The sequence below is a fragment of the Equus asinus genome, chromosome 5 (assembly GCF_041296235.1).
Source record: "Equus asinus isolate D_3611 breed Donkey chromosome 5, EquAss-T2T_v2, whole genome shotgun sequence".
NCBI lineage: Eukaryota > Metazoa > Chordata > Mammalia > Perissodactyla > Equidae > Equus > Equus asinus.
Window position 1 is genome coordinate 69825352 of NC_091794.1, and position 17078 is coordinate 69842429.

A 17078-nucleotide genomic window follows, 5' to 3' on the forward strand; every position below is an offset into this window, starting at 1 on the left:
GCTCTGTGGCGGGGCCTGCTCTACTCGAGCATGGAAATTCTTTCATTAACTGCAGCTCCTCTGAGTTCTTTCCTCCACGAAGTCAAAGAAACAAACACGAGAGCCCCTACTGTGGTGGGGCTCTTGTTCCACCTGCCCAGCACCCCTCTGTGCTGGGAATGCTCGCCTCTTCCTCCTAGGCCGCTGCCTGCCCCTTCCCCACCCTGAGTGGTGGGGGGGCTGCCAATCGTAACACCCCGCCCCTGACCACAGATGCAGACAGATGACCCACGTTCGGCCGCTCAGAGTCCTGCCCAGAGAGTTTTCCAACTGGGGGAAAGGGTCAGAAAATACCCCACACCCCCCATCAGCTAGAACAGCTGTTAGAGACTGTCCCTTAGGGCAAGGCTCTGCCGTGGGCATCAAAGATGTGAAGCCCGTACCTTAGACGAGGCGGCAGGTAATTATCTTGCAAGCCCAGCTCAAGTACCACCTCTGTGCCCGCCATGTGCCCTCTCCCCTCAGCCACCAGGTCCCCTAGCAAGCCCCTGCCACCCTCCACCTGACTGGGAGCACTGGGTAGTTGACGCCCCTGGAGCAGCCCGTCACCAATGGGCAATGGAAACTGGAAGACAAATACCCCAGCCTCATCAGGGGAAGGAGGAGATAGGGTAATTCGGAGGCACATTCCACACTCTTTCGCCAAGCAGTCACCAGCTCCTTCACTGTCATACCCTGTATCATTTCCAGCCCGTCCCTCTCTTGCTCCTACATCCGCTGCCAGTGCTTCCTGGGATCACCTCCCAGATAAACTGCTCGCCCTCGAGTCCCGGACCCAGGGTCTGCTTCTGGGGGAGCCCAGCTTTAGCACCTTTGAAGTCCTCTCTCATCCCAAGAGGAGGACTCTGCCACCTCAATACTCCCATGGCACTTTCTTTGTACCTCTCATAGAATGTATCGTGGCCTATCTTGTATTTATTAAGTATAAAACAGAAAGCAATATGCATTTATTGAGAACCAGCTGTGCATCAGGCACTATACCAGGTGTCTGGGGTTCATTCATTCATTTATTCACTAATTAGTTCATTTAACAAATATTTATTGAGCGTTTACAACATGCCGGGCAATGATCAAGGCCAGGGGTTGGCAAACTATGGTCCACAGGCCAAATTTGGCCCACCACCTGTTATTGTAAATAAAGTTTTATTGGAACTCAGCCATGCTCAATTGTTTACACATTTCTGTGGCTGCTTTCATGCTATAACGTGAGTAGTTGTAACAGAGACCATATGCCTGCAAAGCATAAAATATTTATTTTCTGGCCTTTTACAGAAGAAGTTTGGTGCCCCTTTGTCTGGGCAGCAGGGATGAACATGAACAAAGCAAACAAAAACCCCCAGCCTCTTGGATGGAGCTTACGTTCCGCTGGGGATGGGGCGGGAGAGGCAACGCGGACAAACCAAACGCTAGGTCGGGCGTTTACTGTGTTCAATGGTGATGAGCACTATGGAGAAAATAGAGCAGGGAGAGGACATGAGGAGCGCTGGCCGGGAGGGGTGAGGACTGCAGTGAAAAATCGGGTGACAGAGAGTCCTGACTGAGAAGCTGGCATTCGAGCAAAGACCTGAAGGAGGTGAGGGAGCAGGCCATGCGGACGTGGCAGGGAAGAGCGGCCGGGCAGAGCAGCAGATGAGGGCCGCGCTGGAGTAGTAACAGCAGGTAATCCCGTCTTGAGCACCAGGTGCCAGGCCCTTTCCGGTGCCTTCCATTCATAATCTTTTGTAATTACTTAAAAGTCATCATCTCACTACACACTTAATCTTACAAGAGAATGATCTGAATGTACTTCTATCACTAATATTTATACAGAACTTTCAGTTTACAAAGTTGTTTGCTTGCTCTTCGCAACATTTCAAGGAGATTCCTGCCCCCACTGGAGTAGAGCCAAGGACCAGAAAGGTCAAGTGCCTTCCACAAGTCACACAGCCAGTAAGCGCTGGAGCTGGAGAGCAAAACCAGGTCTGTTTGGGTCCAGATGCATACTCCTCTCTCGAAGCCACCAGCTTTGGAGGCCATGAGCCCCACCTCTGTCCACAACACCTCATCCAGCCTGCACCAAGGAGAAAAGGCAAAGGCTTGTTAGAAGGAACTCAATTCCCATCAACCTGCCGAATGAGTGTAACGAGAGAAACAGCTGAGCCACAGCCAGAACTCACAGGCATGCGATGGTGCCCTCCACCCTGGGCCCCTACACTGTGCCCCAGACTTCTGGCCGTGCCCGGTGCTCTGCAGAGCTAACCCGGAGCAGGTGCTTGGAAAGGAGTTGTCGTTCAACAGGTTACTATTGCTGAGGTTTTGCTTTGTTGCATTTTTAGCAGGGCATTCTTAAGAATTGAGAGAATTATTTAGAAAGACATTAATTCAGCAAATAGGTGTTGTGATTTACTGTGTGCAAAATCTTTTTACATGGTAAACAGATTTACTGTGGTGGGGCTAGAGATGAGCAGGACCCGGGCCCTCCCCTCTGGGAGCTCCCAGTCTGTGGGGGTGAAGAGACAAACTCTGTGTGTGCTACATGCCCTACTGCATGCCAGGCACTGTGCCAGCCAGGGCACTTTCATTGATAATAATAATCATCATAATAGTAAACCTTACTGAACCCTGACCACGTACCAGGCACTATGCTGAGCCCTTTCTGTGGGCATCCTCCGTGCATCTTCATCCAGGCTCCATGGGGGGGGTTTCACTACAATTTTAAGGATGAGGCATGTGAGCCTCAGGGAGGTGGAGCATCTCACCCCCAGGCACACAGTCAGAGGGTGACAGAGTGAGGATCTGCACTCAGGTCTGTTTGCCCACCACCCGGACACACTTAGCTGTAACACCCCTCAAAGAGCAAACGGCCAGATGAGCAACTCGGACAAAATTCAGAGAGGAGTGGAGTCCCCACCAATGGGAGCTTCAAGAAAGCATTCCTAATGAGGGGCCTCAGGAGTGGACCTGCAGAGAGAAGGGACCCAGCCAAACAGAAAGGGTCTCTTTGGGTGACTGCTCCCACAACTTTGATTACGGGTCAAGACACATTTGAGACAAATAAGTTGCCACTGGCGGCTGTGAGTGTGGAGATCAGGCTGTGCCCACAGAGACCTGGAGACGAATCCTCTCTCCCGCTTCCACTGGTTGTGTTGAAAATGGACGAGCTCACCAACCTTTCCAAGCCCTGGTTGCCTCATCTGTAAGATGAGCATAACAGTGATATTTATACGTCACGGGGAAATTCTAAGGATTTAATCAGACAGGGATGTGAAGTGTCTAATATGGTCCCTGGCATATAGCGAGGGCTCACGCTACGAATGTGAACAATGATGATGATAATGATGTGCGGTGGCTACACTCTTCAATGCTGAGTAATCTTGAGAAGAAGAGAGGCCCATCTTCCGAGTCCCCTTCCATCTCTAATTATCCTAGACTTAGACAGTGAACGAATGAACAGGTGGTGCGCTCTGTGACCAAGGAGAAGAAGCGCCTGAAGACGGAAGGGGACGGGCGTCCCACACGGCAGCGGGAGTGGGGAGTCCTTCAGAACCCGGGGTGGCAGCAGAATGACGGTTCTTTCCTTATGATGAGGGAGCCATGGGGTCCCCAGAGTCAGAATGGGTTGACGGATGAGCTGGATGCTTCAATTACATCTCTCACTGAATCTTCCCAACGCTCCTCCGTGCTAGTACTATGATTTCCGTGTTACTGATGAAGAAATGCGGGAGCAACTGGCCCGAGGTCACACAGCTGGGAAGCAGCCAGGCAGGACTCCACATCAAGGCGGCCCTCCCACCTCCAGTCCAGCCTGTCTGGGCCAATCTGGGCCAACGGGGCCGGAGGCGGGGGAGGGACGGGCTCAGGAGTCCATCGGGTGGACTGTCCCCATCGCTTTCCGGATCTGTCCCCTCCTCTCCCACCCTCTGCCCCAGTCTGGGCCATTGCAGGTGCCCCCTATCCGGCCTCTCTCCTCATTTCTTCCTCCAATCTGAGTTCACACCTCACTCAGGCAAAGAAACACAGTGGACCCTGTTCTTCCCTGGCGTAAAACCCTTCTGTTGCCCGCAGGCCTGCTCCCCACACTGGTCAGTGTCCTCAGCAGAGGAGGACACTGTCTTCCTGGAGCGATAATTAAACTTTTTTTTCAAATTATAACAATTACGCGCTGCAGAGTGGAATGCAAAATGTCCAGGGATTTTTCCAGAAGAGGAGTTGTTTTGGGCTAAGCCTCAGAATGGATGTGTGTGTTTTGGGGCGGGGAGGGAGTATCATTCTTCATGGGAGATGTTTCACTGGCCTCAACAATGAAGAGAAACTCGCAGCCTGGGTGTGCGCTGTGCTCCAGCCAGAACTATCTTGATGCCCTCTTCTTTACATTGCGCCTGCCTGCCCCTCTTTCAGCCTGGGAAGCTCCTAGTAATCCTTTAAGGCTCAATTCCACGTCCCCTCCTCCAAGAAGCCCTCCGTGATCCCACCGCCATGTCCTTGCAGTGCTGCTCCCTCGGCGTCTTGCTCTCCCTCTTCACAGCTTCTCAACACAGGCTGCTGGGACCGCCACTTTAAGAGGCAGCCTCTCCAGGAGCCTATGGGCCACTTGAGGTCAGGGAGTTCACCATGAACGCTGCCTTCACTTGTTCATTCAACACACACCCGGAGCCCCTCTCTGTGCCAGGCCATGGGCTCTGGATTCAGGGATGACTCAGTGTGTCCTCAGAGGAGCTCTAGCCTGAGGTGGGACAAACCATCCATTCATTTATTGCTTGATATATTAAAACAAACAAAAGCAAAACCCTTTGCTGATCCCCAAATGGGCCAGGCTCTCCGCTCAGGACTCAGGATATGAAAAAGAGCAAAACCTGTGCCTGCCCCCAAGGGCCTCCCAGTCTGGCCAGTGGCCAGTGGCCACCACTAAGTGCGTGCTGTGTCCCCAAGGCTGTGGGGCACCAAGGCTGGCCCGGGGTTCTTTTCTTTTGATTTGTTTTTGGGGACAATGAAAGAATGAATGAATGGATTTTTTTCTGGGTTTTTTTTTTTTCTGTCTTAGGGAACTTGTGGGGTTTTAAGCATGAATGAACTCTGTAAATCAAGGCAACCAATAAATGGCTGATCAACTGATTGACTGAAATGTCACACAGGAAGTTGCTAGCAAGACAGGGCTAGATTCTGGGACTCCCCCACCCTGGACTCTCTCACTGGGGAGCCAGTCCACTCTGACCACGGCCGAGAGAGAGCCTGCTCAAGCCAGCTCCAGGCTGCAGAGCCTCCTGCAAACCCGCAGTAAAACACAGCCGTGGCTGGGCCTGCCTCCCAAGGGGGCCGTGAGCATTAATTAGTTGCCATTGGTAAAGTGCTTTGACGATATGGGGGTGTATAAACACGGCAAGTCATTAGGCCTCTCCACACCACGATGCTCTACAGCCTGGGAACTGCTAATTGAGAAATAATTAACACCTCAGGGTGCAGAGGCCCGACGCCTGGCTTTTCCGGGATTGGACGGGATGGAATAACGTGCATGGGGAGCAGGGAGAAATATAAGGCTACTTTGGATCCCGAAATATACTGAAGATTATTCACCTCCGGCCGCCAGAGAGGAGCTCCAGTAAACCTTCCACCCTGCGCACCTTGGGGAAAGCCCCACCGCGGGCCTGGGCTGCAGAGGCCCGGGGGCACTCAGGGCAGAGAGCTCAGGTCCAGCCCAGCTCTGCTCGGCCTCCTAGCTGGTGGGCACATGCCCATCGTGGGGTCCACCCAAGCTGTATTTTCCTCAACTGTAAGATGATGACATGGGTCTCCGCCCCGCCCCCCGCCCCTGCCCGGTTGTCTGATGCCTGTCCTCTAGCCCAGCCAATCTAGCTCAGGCTGCGCATTAGGATCATCTGGGGGATTCTGGAGTAGGTGCGCAGGCCCACCCCAGATTGCTGACGAGCACCTCCAGGCTGGAGCTGGGGCACACGTGATTCCACCACAGTCAAGGTTGAGAACCACTGCTTTGGCCTGTGTGTCAGCCCTGTGTTGGGAGCAGTGGGAAATGAAGACGCAAATCCTACCACACTCCAGGCTTCCCTCACTCCTCACACCCGCTCATCATTTCCTGATTCTGTGCCTGTGAGTGTCCTGGTCCCTCAGCCTGGACATTCCACTCCTCTTGCACTGCCATCCTTGTCCTGGCAAACCCCACTTGTTCTTCAGGCTCCACACAAAACTCACCTCCTCAGTGAAGCCTTCCTTTCCAAGTGCTCCCACGGGACTTTCTCAGCCCCGTCACACTGCTGATCACAGCGCGTTGTTCCCGGCAGATCTTGGTGGGCTGAGAGCTTTCTGGAGCCAGTGTCAGAAGCACCAGTGTCTTGCATCAGGTCTGGTACATTTTAGGCCCTCAGTAAACTACAGCTGTTATTAGTGGGGTAGCGTTACATGATACGCAGCTCCCGCCTCAGGGCTTTCGCACTCGTTGTTCCCTGTGTCTGGAACATTCTACCTCCAGATATCTGCAAGGCTCTCTCAGTCTCCTTCAGGTCTTTGCCAAGATGTCACCTGCTCGGATGAGGCTTTCCCTGATTGTCCTATATTAAATAGCAACCTCTCAATCTCCAACCATTCCCTTCCCTGATTAATTTTCCTCCATAGTGTTTAACACCATCTAACTGATGGATACCGTTTTTATTTAAAACGTTGACATTTTGTTCATCGTGTATTTTTTTTGCATTTTTTAAAAACTTAATTGCATCATTAAAATACTACCTATCCTGATTACTGGGTTCTTTGCCCACACCCCTTAAGTTTCACTGTATCGGTTTATTCACTGTCTCTTCTCACTAGAATGCAAGCTACATTGAAAGCAGAGAATTTCGTTTGTTTTGTTCACTGTTCCCAGTTTTTACAACAGTGACTGGTACATGGCTACTGTTCAAAAAATATTTTGTGGGGCTGGGCTGGTGGCGCAGCGGTTAAGTGTGCACATTCTGCTTTCGTAGCCCAGGGTTCGCCGGTTCGGATCCTGGGTGCGGACATGGCACCGCTTGGCACATCATGCTGAGGTAGGCGTCCCACATATAAAGTAGAGGAAGATGGGCACAGATGTCAGCTCAGGGCCAGTCTTCCTCAGCAAAAAGAAGAAGATTGGCAGCAGTTAGCTCAGGGCTAATCTTCCCCCCCTCCAAAAAAAATTTGTGAATCAAAGTTTGCTTTAGTATCTTAAAGACTGTCTTAGGCTTTGTAATATAGGTGCCTTTTTCCAACTATTTAAAGTCATTAAAATCGAAACCCTGTAAAATACGGTAGATTGGACACTGCATTGCCCACTGTTGCCATGGTTACACATCTCCCGCCGCGCGCCTGCAGAGAGTGGGGCGGGCTCTGGCAGCCCGTGTAACGCCAGGCTGAGAACCTCGGCTTTGACCACAGAGTTACACCTCCGCGAATCCTAGAGGGCACTTCCGGAACGGCGCTCTCCTCGTCGCCGCCCAGGCCAATCTACGGTCCTGCGGGGAGCGGGCTCCCTCTCTTCCGCCTAGCTTCCGGAAAGCCTCTCGCGTGCGGCTGGAGCGGGGCGGGGCCGGCCCCCGCGAGCGCGGCCTTGTGATTGGCGAGAAGGGCAGGGGGCGGGCTCGGCCCTGGCGCAGGCGCGCTGGCCTGGCGCGGCGGTCCGGGGGGTCTCTTGGGCTGGTGCTGCGGGGACTGCGCCTGGTGAGCGTGGGTGACGGCGAGGGCGGAGGGACGGGCGGGGGACGGGGAGTGAGGAGAGGGCTGGCCTCTGGGCGCGGAGACCTAGGACCTTGGCTTCCGCTTTCCCACGTGCATCCTGTCCTTGGATCGGGGCGGGGTCACAGTCGCAGAAACTCTTGGCTAACAGTTTCGTCCGTGGTAAAACGAGGGAGGACTGCCTTGTCTACCTCGGGTCGTTGTGAGTGTCACGGTGTTCCTGGAAGGGCCAGCCCTGGAAAGGCCTTCAGGGATCACCTGGTGACTGAGCCAACCTTCCCATTTTACGTGTGGGAAAACTGAGGTCGGGAAAGAGGAGTCAAATATTTGACCAGGGTCGCCCACCCAGTGAAGGCGGAGCCAGTTCTCAGAACCAGGTCTGGGGTTGCACAGCTGTTTTATGCAGCACGGCCCTTGATGGAAACTTCGTGGGAATTGGAGGCGGGGCCCTTGCCTTGCAGGTGTGGCCCTGCGTTCATCCCTGCTGTGTCGTTTGTGTCAAGTGCCCCCATGTCTCTGAGCCTCCCTCTTCTGTAAGTTGGGCATGATGATGATGATAATCGCAAACACTTGTGGACTTACTGTACCAGGCATGTTGTGAGCACTGCAGGCTCAGCTCTCCTGATTGGTTTGCGGCCGTTGTGAGTCAGAACCTTGAAAAGGGCCTGTGCTGGAAGGAGAGTGGGTGCTCTGTAAAAATTTATTGAATGATTGGGTGACTCAGAGGCTCTTTGCCAGAGCCTGAGGTGCAGGACACGTTAGTTACTGTATTGCTTTCAAGGTGTTGTCTCAATAACCTGGAACAACTGAGATAATAGTACTTATTCTCTAGTGTGTAAACTGACGGGTCTGGGGACGGGCACACATTGGGAATTGGGGCAGAGGGCCTAAGGCTCTTATTTGAATTATCCGGATAGTTATCCCATTGCACCCCTCCACTTTGCTCTTTCTTTCCTAATATATTTGATCAACAAACGTTACTAATAATAGCCTCAATATTAGACATTGTGCTGGGCCCTGGAATCTAAAAATATAGGAAACCTCATGAACTCCTAGCTTTATGGAGGAACACGACATCAGACATCATTCACTCCCAATGTCTGGCCGCAGCAGTTTCTCAAAAACATTTTTGAAAATTAGTCCCCAGTGCAGTAAACTATAAAGGGGTGTGTGCAGGGGGAGCACAGAGAAGGAAGTGACCATCTCTGTCAGGGGTTGGAGGCAGCTTCTTGCAGTACGTGAGCCCTGAGTGGTGAATTGGAGTTCCTGTGGGGAATGTGGCCTATTCTGGGAATGATGAGCAATTTGGGGCACATTTTGGGAGTGGTAGGATAAGAAGCTGGAAGAGGTGTGTTGGGATCAAAATATGAAGAGGCTTTAGTACCATTTTGAGAGAATTATGATGAGGAGCCATTAATGGGTTATAAGCAGGGGAGCAATTGATTCAACTATCTTTTTAATTGTAATATGAAGACTGGACAGAGAGGGGTCAAGAGTCATTCAGGTCATTCATTGATAGACATTTATTGAGTGTCCACTGTGTCCAGGCACCATGATGGATGCTGTGGATATAACCTGGAATAAAAGAGACATAGTTACTGCCCACCTGGACTTTACAGTCTAAATCAGAGTGAACAGTTAGCTCCCACAGTGGTTTTCCCAGTGTGGTCCCTGTGTGGACCAGCAGCATTGGCATCAGCTGGGAACTTGTTAGAAATACAAGTTCTTTGCCCACGCTCCACACCTACTGAATCAAACTCTGGGAGTGAGGCCCCACAATCAGTGTTTTAACAAGCCCTCCAGGTGATTCAGGTGCTCACTTAAATTTCAGAACCCCTGGGCTACTGTAATGTGGCAGGCAGTACTTAGGGGCCAACCCAAGGTTGAGGCAGTAAAGGCCAGAAAGGAGAGGGTGGGCTTGAGAGAAATCTTGGAGACAGAGTCATTTGCATTAGGGGGAGTCAAGGATGAAGGAGTTTCAGGCTTGGGCCACTGGCCTGAGGAGGGACCTCAAGTGATGGAGCCAGGTGTGAACCACATGTGCCTGGCCTCCAGGACTGTACTTTTCTGTGCAGTCACACTAGGGCCCTGTGGCAGTGCCTGCCAAGCTTTTTCAGGTCGTAGGCCACGTGGGAAATGATAATATTTGTACAGTGCAGGGGGTAATGGATGCAGCCACGTGAGGTTGGAGGGGCCCAGCTGGAGGACTTGAGACTGCAGAGAGCTGGAGTCACCACCTGGGGGAGCCCAGCTTCCCAGAGCTGGGAGGAGTCAGTAACCCGCTCTCGGCTGCTGCGGGGGAGCTTTGCAGAAGAGTAGAGGCGCTCACTAAATTTGGCAATATAAGTCAAGAACCTTGAAAGAGTTCATACCCTTTGACTCGGTAATTCCATTCCTGAAAATCTCTCCCAAATATATAACCAAAAAAACAGAAAAAGACAGGAAAAAAGCCTTCTGTTCATTATAGATTATGTATAAGAGAAAACTGACTATTCTCTGGTAGTAGAAGAATCGTTTTTGATATAGTCAGTCCATCAGTGGAATGCTGTACTGCCCTCAGGAATGTGTGACTTTAATAAAATCGTAGAGAAACACACGTGCTCATTCACTAGACAGTGCCTGGCAGGCCCCTGCCATGTGCTGAGTGGAGAGCGGGTTACATGTGGTCCTGGCCTGCACCAAGCTGACTGCCTGGGGAAGACAGGCCGCCACGTGGGCAGTGACTCCAAAGAGCGACTGGTGTTTGATAGGGCCTCAGCGGGCTGCTGCAGGAGAAGCTGGTCTCAGGGGATGGAAGTGGGACAAGGAAGCCATTCTAGAGGACGGGATGGTAATCCTGAGGCCTGGGGAGGAACTGATGTTGGTACGCAAAAGGGACAGCGTGTTTAAGAGTGAGTGTGGCACACAGGAGGGCGATTGGTGAGACAGGACCAGAGGGGGCTGGCAGCCAGCTCACCTGAGGTGGTGTGCACCGTGAAGGAGAAAAACTTAGACCTGATTCTAAGGGTAGCAGGAAGCTGTTAGAGGACTTTAGGCAAGAAAAACTGTTACTGTGCAAGTTTTGGAAGTGTCCCCTGTGGCTGCAGCGTGGAGAATGGATTGGAGGAGGATAGGGATGGAAGCTGGGAGCCTAGTGAGGAGGCTGTTGGAATAGCCCAGGTGAGTGTGCTGGTGGCCTGGAGCCGGGCGGAAGCTGTGGAGGGGGGAGAGGGGACAGAATGAACAGCACATGAAAGCGGGAATGACAGACAGGGCCCAGAGGGTTGTGAATGTGGGCAGAGTGGGTGAAGCCGGGTTTCTGCTTTGGGCCAAGGGTGGCTGGCAGTCCCTTGCCGAGGGATACCAGCCCCAGAGGGGGAGCGGGTTTGCAGGGAAGATGCTGAGTTCCTCCTGGGGTGCCAAGTTGGAATTCCGTGCAGTGTGTTCTCCAGGAGGCAGCTGCAGAGGCAGGTCTGAAGCTCGAGAGACACGTACAGACTGGAGATGTTGATTCCAAGTCATCAGCACGGGGCCTGACCAGGGAGCGTGTGCTGTGAGGAGGGAAGAGGCACAGGACATTTAAGGCGGGATGTGGGCAAAGGACAGGGCTGGCCAAAGAGACAGCAGCGGTTGTCTCCAGCCAAGGAATTATAGTTGATTTCCTTTTCTTTTCTTTCTTCCTTCTCTCTTTTTTTTTTTTTTTTTTTGCTGAAGGAGATTTGCCCTGAGCTAACATCTGTTGCCAATATTCCTCTTTTTGCTTGAGGAAGATTCGCCCCGAGCTAACATGTGTGCCAACCTTTTTCTGTTTTGTATGTATGTGGGATGCCTCCACAGCTTGACTGATGAATGGTGCAGGTCTGTGCCCAGGATCCAAACCCATGAACCCGGGCTGCCAAAACGGAGCATGCCAAACTTAACCACTAGGCAGTGGGGCCAGCCCCTGTTTTCCTTTTCTTTTTTGTTTCTGTTTTTTCCAGTTTTCTATAACAAGAGCGAACATTGATTGAGCTCATAGAATGGGCCAGGTACTGTTCTAATAACTTTTTATAACTCTTCTAACTTCCTACAATAAACCTACAAAGGAGGTCCTGTGGTGTTACCATCGTGCGGATGAAGAAACCAAGCACACGTGCTGAGCTCCACGGGGTCAGTCAGCAGGAAGCCCACCTGGAATCCTGGCTGCCCGGTTCCAGAGTCTGAGCAGTCACCATGTGCAGCGTCCCCCGCAGTGCGCTGTTATGTTTGTATAAATGGGGAAATAGTGATTTGTTTTTTAATGGCAGTAAGAGCTAAGAGAAGTAATCCTTTGATCTGCTAGGATATTAGAAATGAGAGGATTTGCGTCTGCAAAACCAGGGGCTGTCTTAGAAGCTTGTTGGAGACCAGACCAAGCTGGCTGCCTCATGGTTTCGGAACACAGTTAACACTTATTTCCGCACGACTCATTTCTCTCCAGGCACCAGCGTGTCCCTGTGCCAGGGTGTCATGGAAGGGCTGCTGACAAGATGCAGAGCACTGGCCGCCTGCAGCCGCCAGCTCTCTGGGTCCATTCCCTGCAGGTTTCACCACTGTGCCCCAGGGAGAGGGAAGCGCTTGGTGCTCTCCCGCATGTTCCAGCCACAGAACCTTCGAGAAGACCAGGTGCCCTCCCTGGAGGGTGGATCTGGCGACCTGACCTGTAAGAGCCAGCGGCTCATGCTGCAGGTGGGCCTCATCCACCCAGCAAGCCCCGGCTGTTACCACCTCCTGCCGTACACTGTCCGTGCCCTGGAGAAGCTTGTGCGAGTGATAGACCAGGAGATGTGGGCCATCGGGGGCCAGAAGGTCAGCATGCCTAGCCTCAGCCCGGCAGAGCTCTGGCGAGCCACCAACCGCTGGGACTTGATGGGCAAGGAGCTGCTGAGACTTAGGGACAGACACGGCAAGGAATACTGCTTAGGACCAACTCACGAGGAAGCCGTTACAGCCCTGGTCGCCTCCCAGAAGACACTGTCCTACAAGCAGCTTCCCTTCCTGCTGTACCAGGTGACGAGGAAGTTTCGGGATGAGCCCAGGCCCCGCTTTGGTCTTCTCCGCGGACGAGAGTTCTACATGAAGGACATGTACACCTTCGACTCCTCCCCAGAGGCCGCCCGGCAGACCTACGGCCTGGTGTGTGATGCCTACAGCAGCCTGTTTGCCAGGCTGGGGCTGCCGTGTGTCAAAGTCCAGGCCGGCGTGGGCAGCATCGGGGGCACGACGTCGCACGAGTTCCAGCTGCCAGCGGATGTTGGAGAGGACCAGTTTGCAGTCTGCCCCAGCTGCAGCTTCTCGGCCAACGTGGAGACACTCGACTTGTCACAGACAAACTGCCCTGCTTGCCAGGGACCGCTGACGGAAACCAAAGGCATTGAGGTGGGGCACACGTTTTACCTGGGCACCAAGTACTCTTCCGTTTTCAATGCCCAGTTTACCAACGTCCACGGCAAGCCATCCCTGGCTGAAATGGGGTGCTATGGCTTGGGTGTGACCCGGATCTTGGCTGCTGCCATTGAAGTTCTCTCTACAGAAGACTGCCTTCGCTGGCCCGGCCTCCTGGCCCCTTACCAAGTCTGCCTCATCCCCCCCAAGAAGGGCAGTAAGGAGGAGGTGGCCGCAGAGCTCGCGGGGCACCTGTACGACCACATCACAGAGGCGGTGCCGCAGCTTCGCGGGGAGGTCCTGCTGGACGACAGGACCCATCTGACCATTGGAAACAGACTGAAAGACGCCAACAAGTTTGGCTACCCCTTCGTGATCATCGCTGGCAAGAGGGCCCTGGAGGCCCCTGCACATTATGAGGTTTGGTGCCAGAACACTGGAGAGGTGGTCTTCCTCACCAAAGAAGGGGTCGTGGGATTACTGAGCCAAGTGCAGGTTGTCTGAACCCGGGCCTGTCTCACAGCCGTGCCGTCCATTCCAACACCGTCTCTTCCTGCACTCCTTTCCCGGGCTGGTCTCCCCAGAAATGCGGCGGCCCAGGGAAGTTGAGACCGTGTTATATTTATGTTTATATTCCATTGTGGAAGCTGCTTTTAGGAGGCAGAGAGGCAAGAAAGAGCCGAGTTCTCATCATGCCCTTAGGCAAGTTGCCTTTCTCGTCTCAGTTGAGTCCTGGCTGATGGCCGAGGCCCTCCGGCTCTGGCTATCCAGCCATGCGCCTCTTGCTGCATTCGGTCTGGAGAGCAGGCCCACCAGCCCTCCTTCACTTGGTCATGTCCCGCCCCTGCGGGGGCCTCAGTTTCCCCATCTGTGATGTGGGAAAATGGAACTAGATCTATAAAGTTTAATGGCTGTCACTGGCGGGTTCCACAAGAGGTTCATGGCCGGCAGACCTGGTTCCTCTGCTCCTCCGTAGTCTAAGCTACACAGAAGGTTAGTATAATTAGCTAATGGCCCAGAAACACCTCTGGAGACCTGGCTCTGTTGAGGCAGCCGAGCACTGAGACTGTGGTCTGTGGATTGAGCAGAGTCGGCCTATGAGGTGAGCCTTGCACGTCTGTTTGTAACATGGTGCCAGCTGCCATTTCAGCAGTGCGGCAGCTTCCCACCTTGAGACTTTTTTCTTCGGTTTCTACACTCAAAAAAAAAAAATTGGGTGGCTAGAAAAATGTTTTAAACCATTTCTTCTCACAAATATCAGGGATAGCAGGCTTCACGTGCCACTGTGACCTTGTCCCAGGGGCAGAGCTGGATCCTGGAGCCACAACAGGGGTGCATATTAAGGTCTTTGCCTGAATTCTCTGGAAAATGGAGCAGACCCGAGCTGCCCCGGCAGTGCCACCCGCTTTCGTTGCTCCTGCTTACCAGCTCACCCGCTCAGTGTCTCAGCACGCCTGAATCTAACAGGAATCTGTCAAGGCCAAGCTCAAGGCCGGTGCCTGCTGAAGACATGCTGGTGGCCCCTGGAAGTGGTTTTCCCTCTGCCCCAGCACTTCGGTCCAGCACTGACAGCATCCTTGCTGGGTGCACACCGCTCACCGTTAGCGACCAGCCTCTTGTAGTTGGTGGTCAGCTCCCTGAGGCCAGGGTCCTGGCTGGTTCCTAGCCCACTGCAGTTCTCGTCTTGGCCACTTGTTCCACCTGCCAGCTTCCCAGCAGCCTGTTAGTGCTAGAGGACCCTCACCCCCACGCTCACACATGAGGTTACCAAGTGAATGTGCGTGACCAGGCCTTAGTGGCTCCAGGCCTGCCATTGGAGCTCTCGGCCCAGCATCCAGGCCAGGAGATGTGGATTCTGAGGGCCGACCCAAGAAGGTGAGATTGTAAAGCAGGGGGTCGTACCCTTGGCTGCACATTGGAATCCCCTGGGTCCCACCAGAGGTTGTGCTCTGGGCTGTGGCCTGGGCGTTGGGCATGGTGAAGCTCCCTGGGGGATCCTAACGCACAGAGTGGATCGAGAGCTCCCGGTGGACAGGGAGCGCCTTCTCTGAGGCCACTTTGTAGCTGAGCGTTTCTCTGGGTAATTTCGGTTGTACATTATCAGACGGATATGAGCTCTCTGCTTGTAATGGTCTCGCCATCATCTGTTGAGGACTGCCCTGTGCCACTGTGCCCTGAGGCACTTTTATGTACCGTTTTCAGACCTTAAAACCGCAAGGTAGGTGCGCCTATTCTCATGTTACAGCTGAGGAAACCTGAAGCTCCGTTGAAGCAACTTACCCAAGGATGCACAGCCATAGGTGTCAGAGCTGGAATCCAACTGTTAACCAAAACCTGTGCCCTTCCCACTGCACGGCACGGCCCCTGCCTGGGCAAAAGTGATTGCAGTAAATAAAACTGAGTTAGTTTGTCTGTCTCATCAAATTAGCCTAAAGAAGGTGAGAAATTAGAGTTTGTGTGGATGACTGCTTTAAGTTGTTTTTTTTTTATTTTAAATTTGTGCTCCATAAGCTTCCTTACTTTTGGAAGGCTAGCCTAATGTAAGCACTTTAAAAAGCCAGATTCCAGGAATAGAGAACCAATTAATTTTAAACTCTTCGTAAATGTGTGAGTTATAGAATGATTGAGGACGTTGTGGAATCGTGGAACTTAGATCAGAGGAGAACTCGGAGCCCGCCTGTCCAGCCCTCCTTTCACACGTGGGAAGCAGGCCTGGAGTGGGAATTAACCTGCCGCATACCATCTGATTAGCAAAAGACCTGACTGCAGGCCAGGTGCCATGTCCCCTAAATCGGGCCACCTCCCGTCGATCTTGTTGCGTTGAGAGGTCTGGCTGGATCAGCCTTTGAGCTACAAAGCCTTATAGGTGTGAAGCAGGTACCCATCCTCTTTTTTGCAATAAATAGACAAATACGGAGAGTACAGTGATTTGCCCAAGGTCAAGCTGAACTGCAGCCAAGGTGTCCCAGCTGCTAAGCCAATGTTTCTTCTAGAAGCCGAGGCCACTGTGATTTGGTGGAGGATCAGAACCGTGAAGAGACATAATCCTAGATCCACCACTTACCAGGGATGTGACCTTAGACAAATTACTTGCCCTTTGTGTGTCTCAGATTCTTCATTTCTAAGATGCACACGTGGCAATGGCACCACCTCCCATTCTTGTCCGGGGGTCGCTGAGCCTGCTTATATGAAGCGCTTAACCTTAGTGTGCTCTCAGGAATCACCTCCTTCATGCCAGACGGCTTAGGAAGTACGCCCATCGGAGCTCTGGTTCTGCTGGTAACTTGATCTCCAGACTCGGATCTTCTGTTCTCGATATGGTGCTTTTACCTTCCTGGGGAATGCCATCAGCAAGAAGTAAGTAACGCCTGTGGGATGGCTCCACCTCCTTAGGGAGAGACAGAAATATTCGAACTGCATACCTTACTCTTTCCTTCCTAACTTGCCAATGTTACCTCTTGCCGTTAATTGATGAAATGGGGATGCTGGCAAAATAACAGGTCCAAGCAGGTACAGGCTGTATTATCATTGCTCATTCCTTGGGGAGGTCTGGAACCAACCAGCTGGGAAATATTTAGCAGAATAAATACTTGGGGACAAAGGCTGCTGCATAACAAAACCATTGTGTAAATCTCGCTTAGAATGTAAATCGAGGGCTCCATTAATATTCTGTGTTTTAATGGAAGAAACACCTGCTGGGCCATCAATAAAGGAGCTTTGCAGAGATCTGTTGAAATTGTCATTTCCTTAACTGCTTGAGTGCCAGGCCTGTTCACAGAGTTCCCACCATCCACTTCTGCAGAGACGCCAGAGTGCTTTCTAGAATGGATTGCTGTGCATCCGAGGGCAGGTAGGGCTTTGTGTTAGAGTTAGGAAAAGTTTTTATAATGTGGAAAGTTTTCTGTAATTTGGAAAATGGGAAAATATTTTTATGATGTTACTGCAAACTGAAGGAATATTTGAAAAACGTCAAGGTACTT

The 17078-nt window shown here is 52.4% G+C and overlaps 1 protein-coding gene across 3 annotated transcripts; it reads left to right on the top strand.

The window, feature by feature from the left end:
* Positions 1-7571: 7571 nt before the first annotated feature.
* Positions 7572-16823, top strand: PARS2 (prolyl-tRNA synthetase 2, mitochondrial). Of its 3 annotated transcripts, none has more exons than XM_014844371.3 (2): positions 7572-7701; positions 12155-16823. In XM_014844371.3, the coding sequence occupies exon 2, from the start codon at positions 12184-12186 to the stop codon at positions 13600-13602; it is 1419 nt and encodes a 472-aa protein (XP_014699857.2). In that variant the 5' UTR covers positions 7572-7701; positions 12155-12183; the 3' UTR covers positions 13603-16823. The 3 variants fall into 3 exon arrangements, with proteins under 3 accessions (XP_014699857.2, XP_070365937.1, XP_070365938.1); XM_070509836.1 differs by having other exon boundaries at positions 7631-7701; positions 11410-16817; XM_070509837.1 differs by having other exon boundaries at positions 7638-7701; positions 11781-16817.
* Positions 16824-17078: the final 255 nt, after the last annotated feature.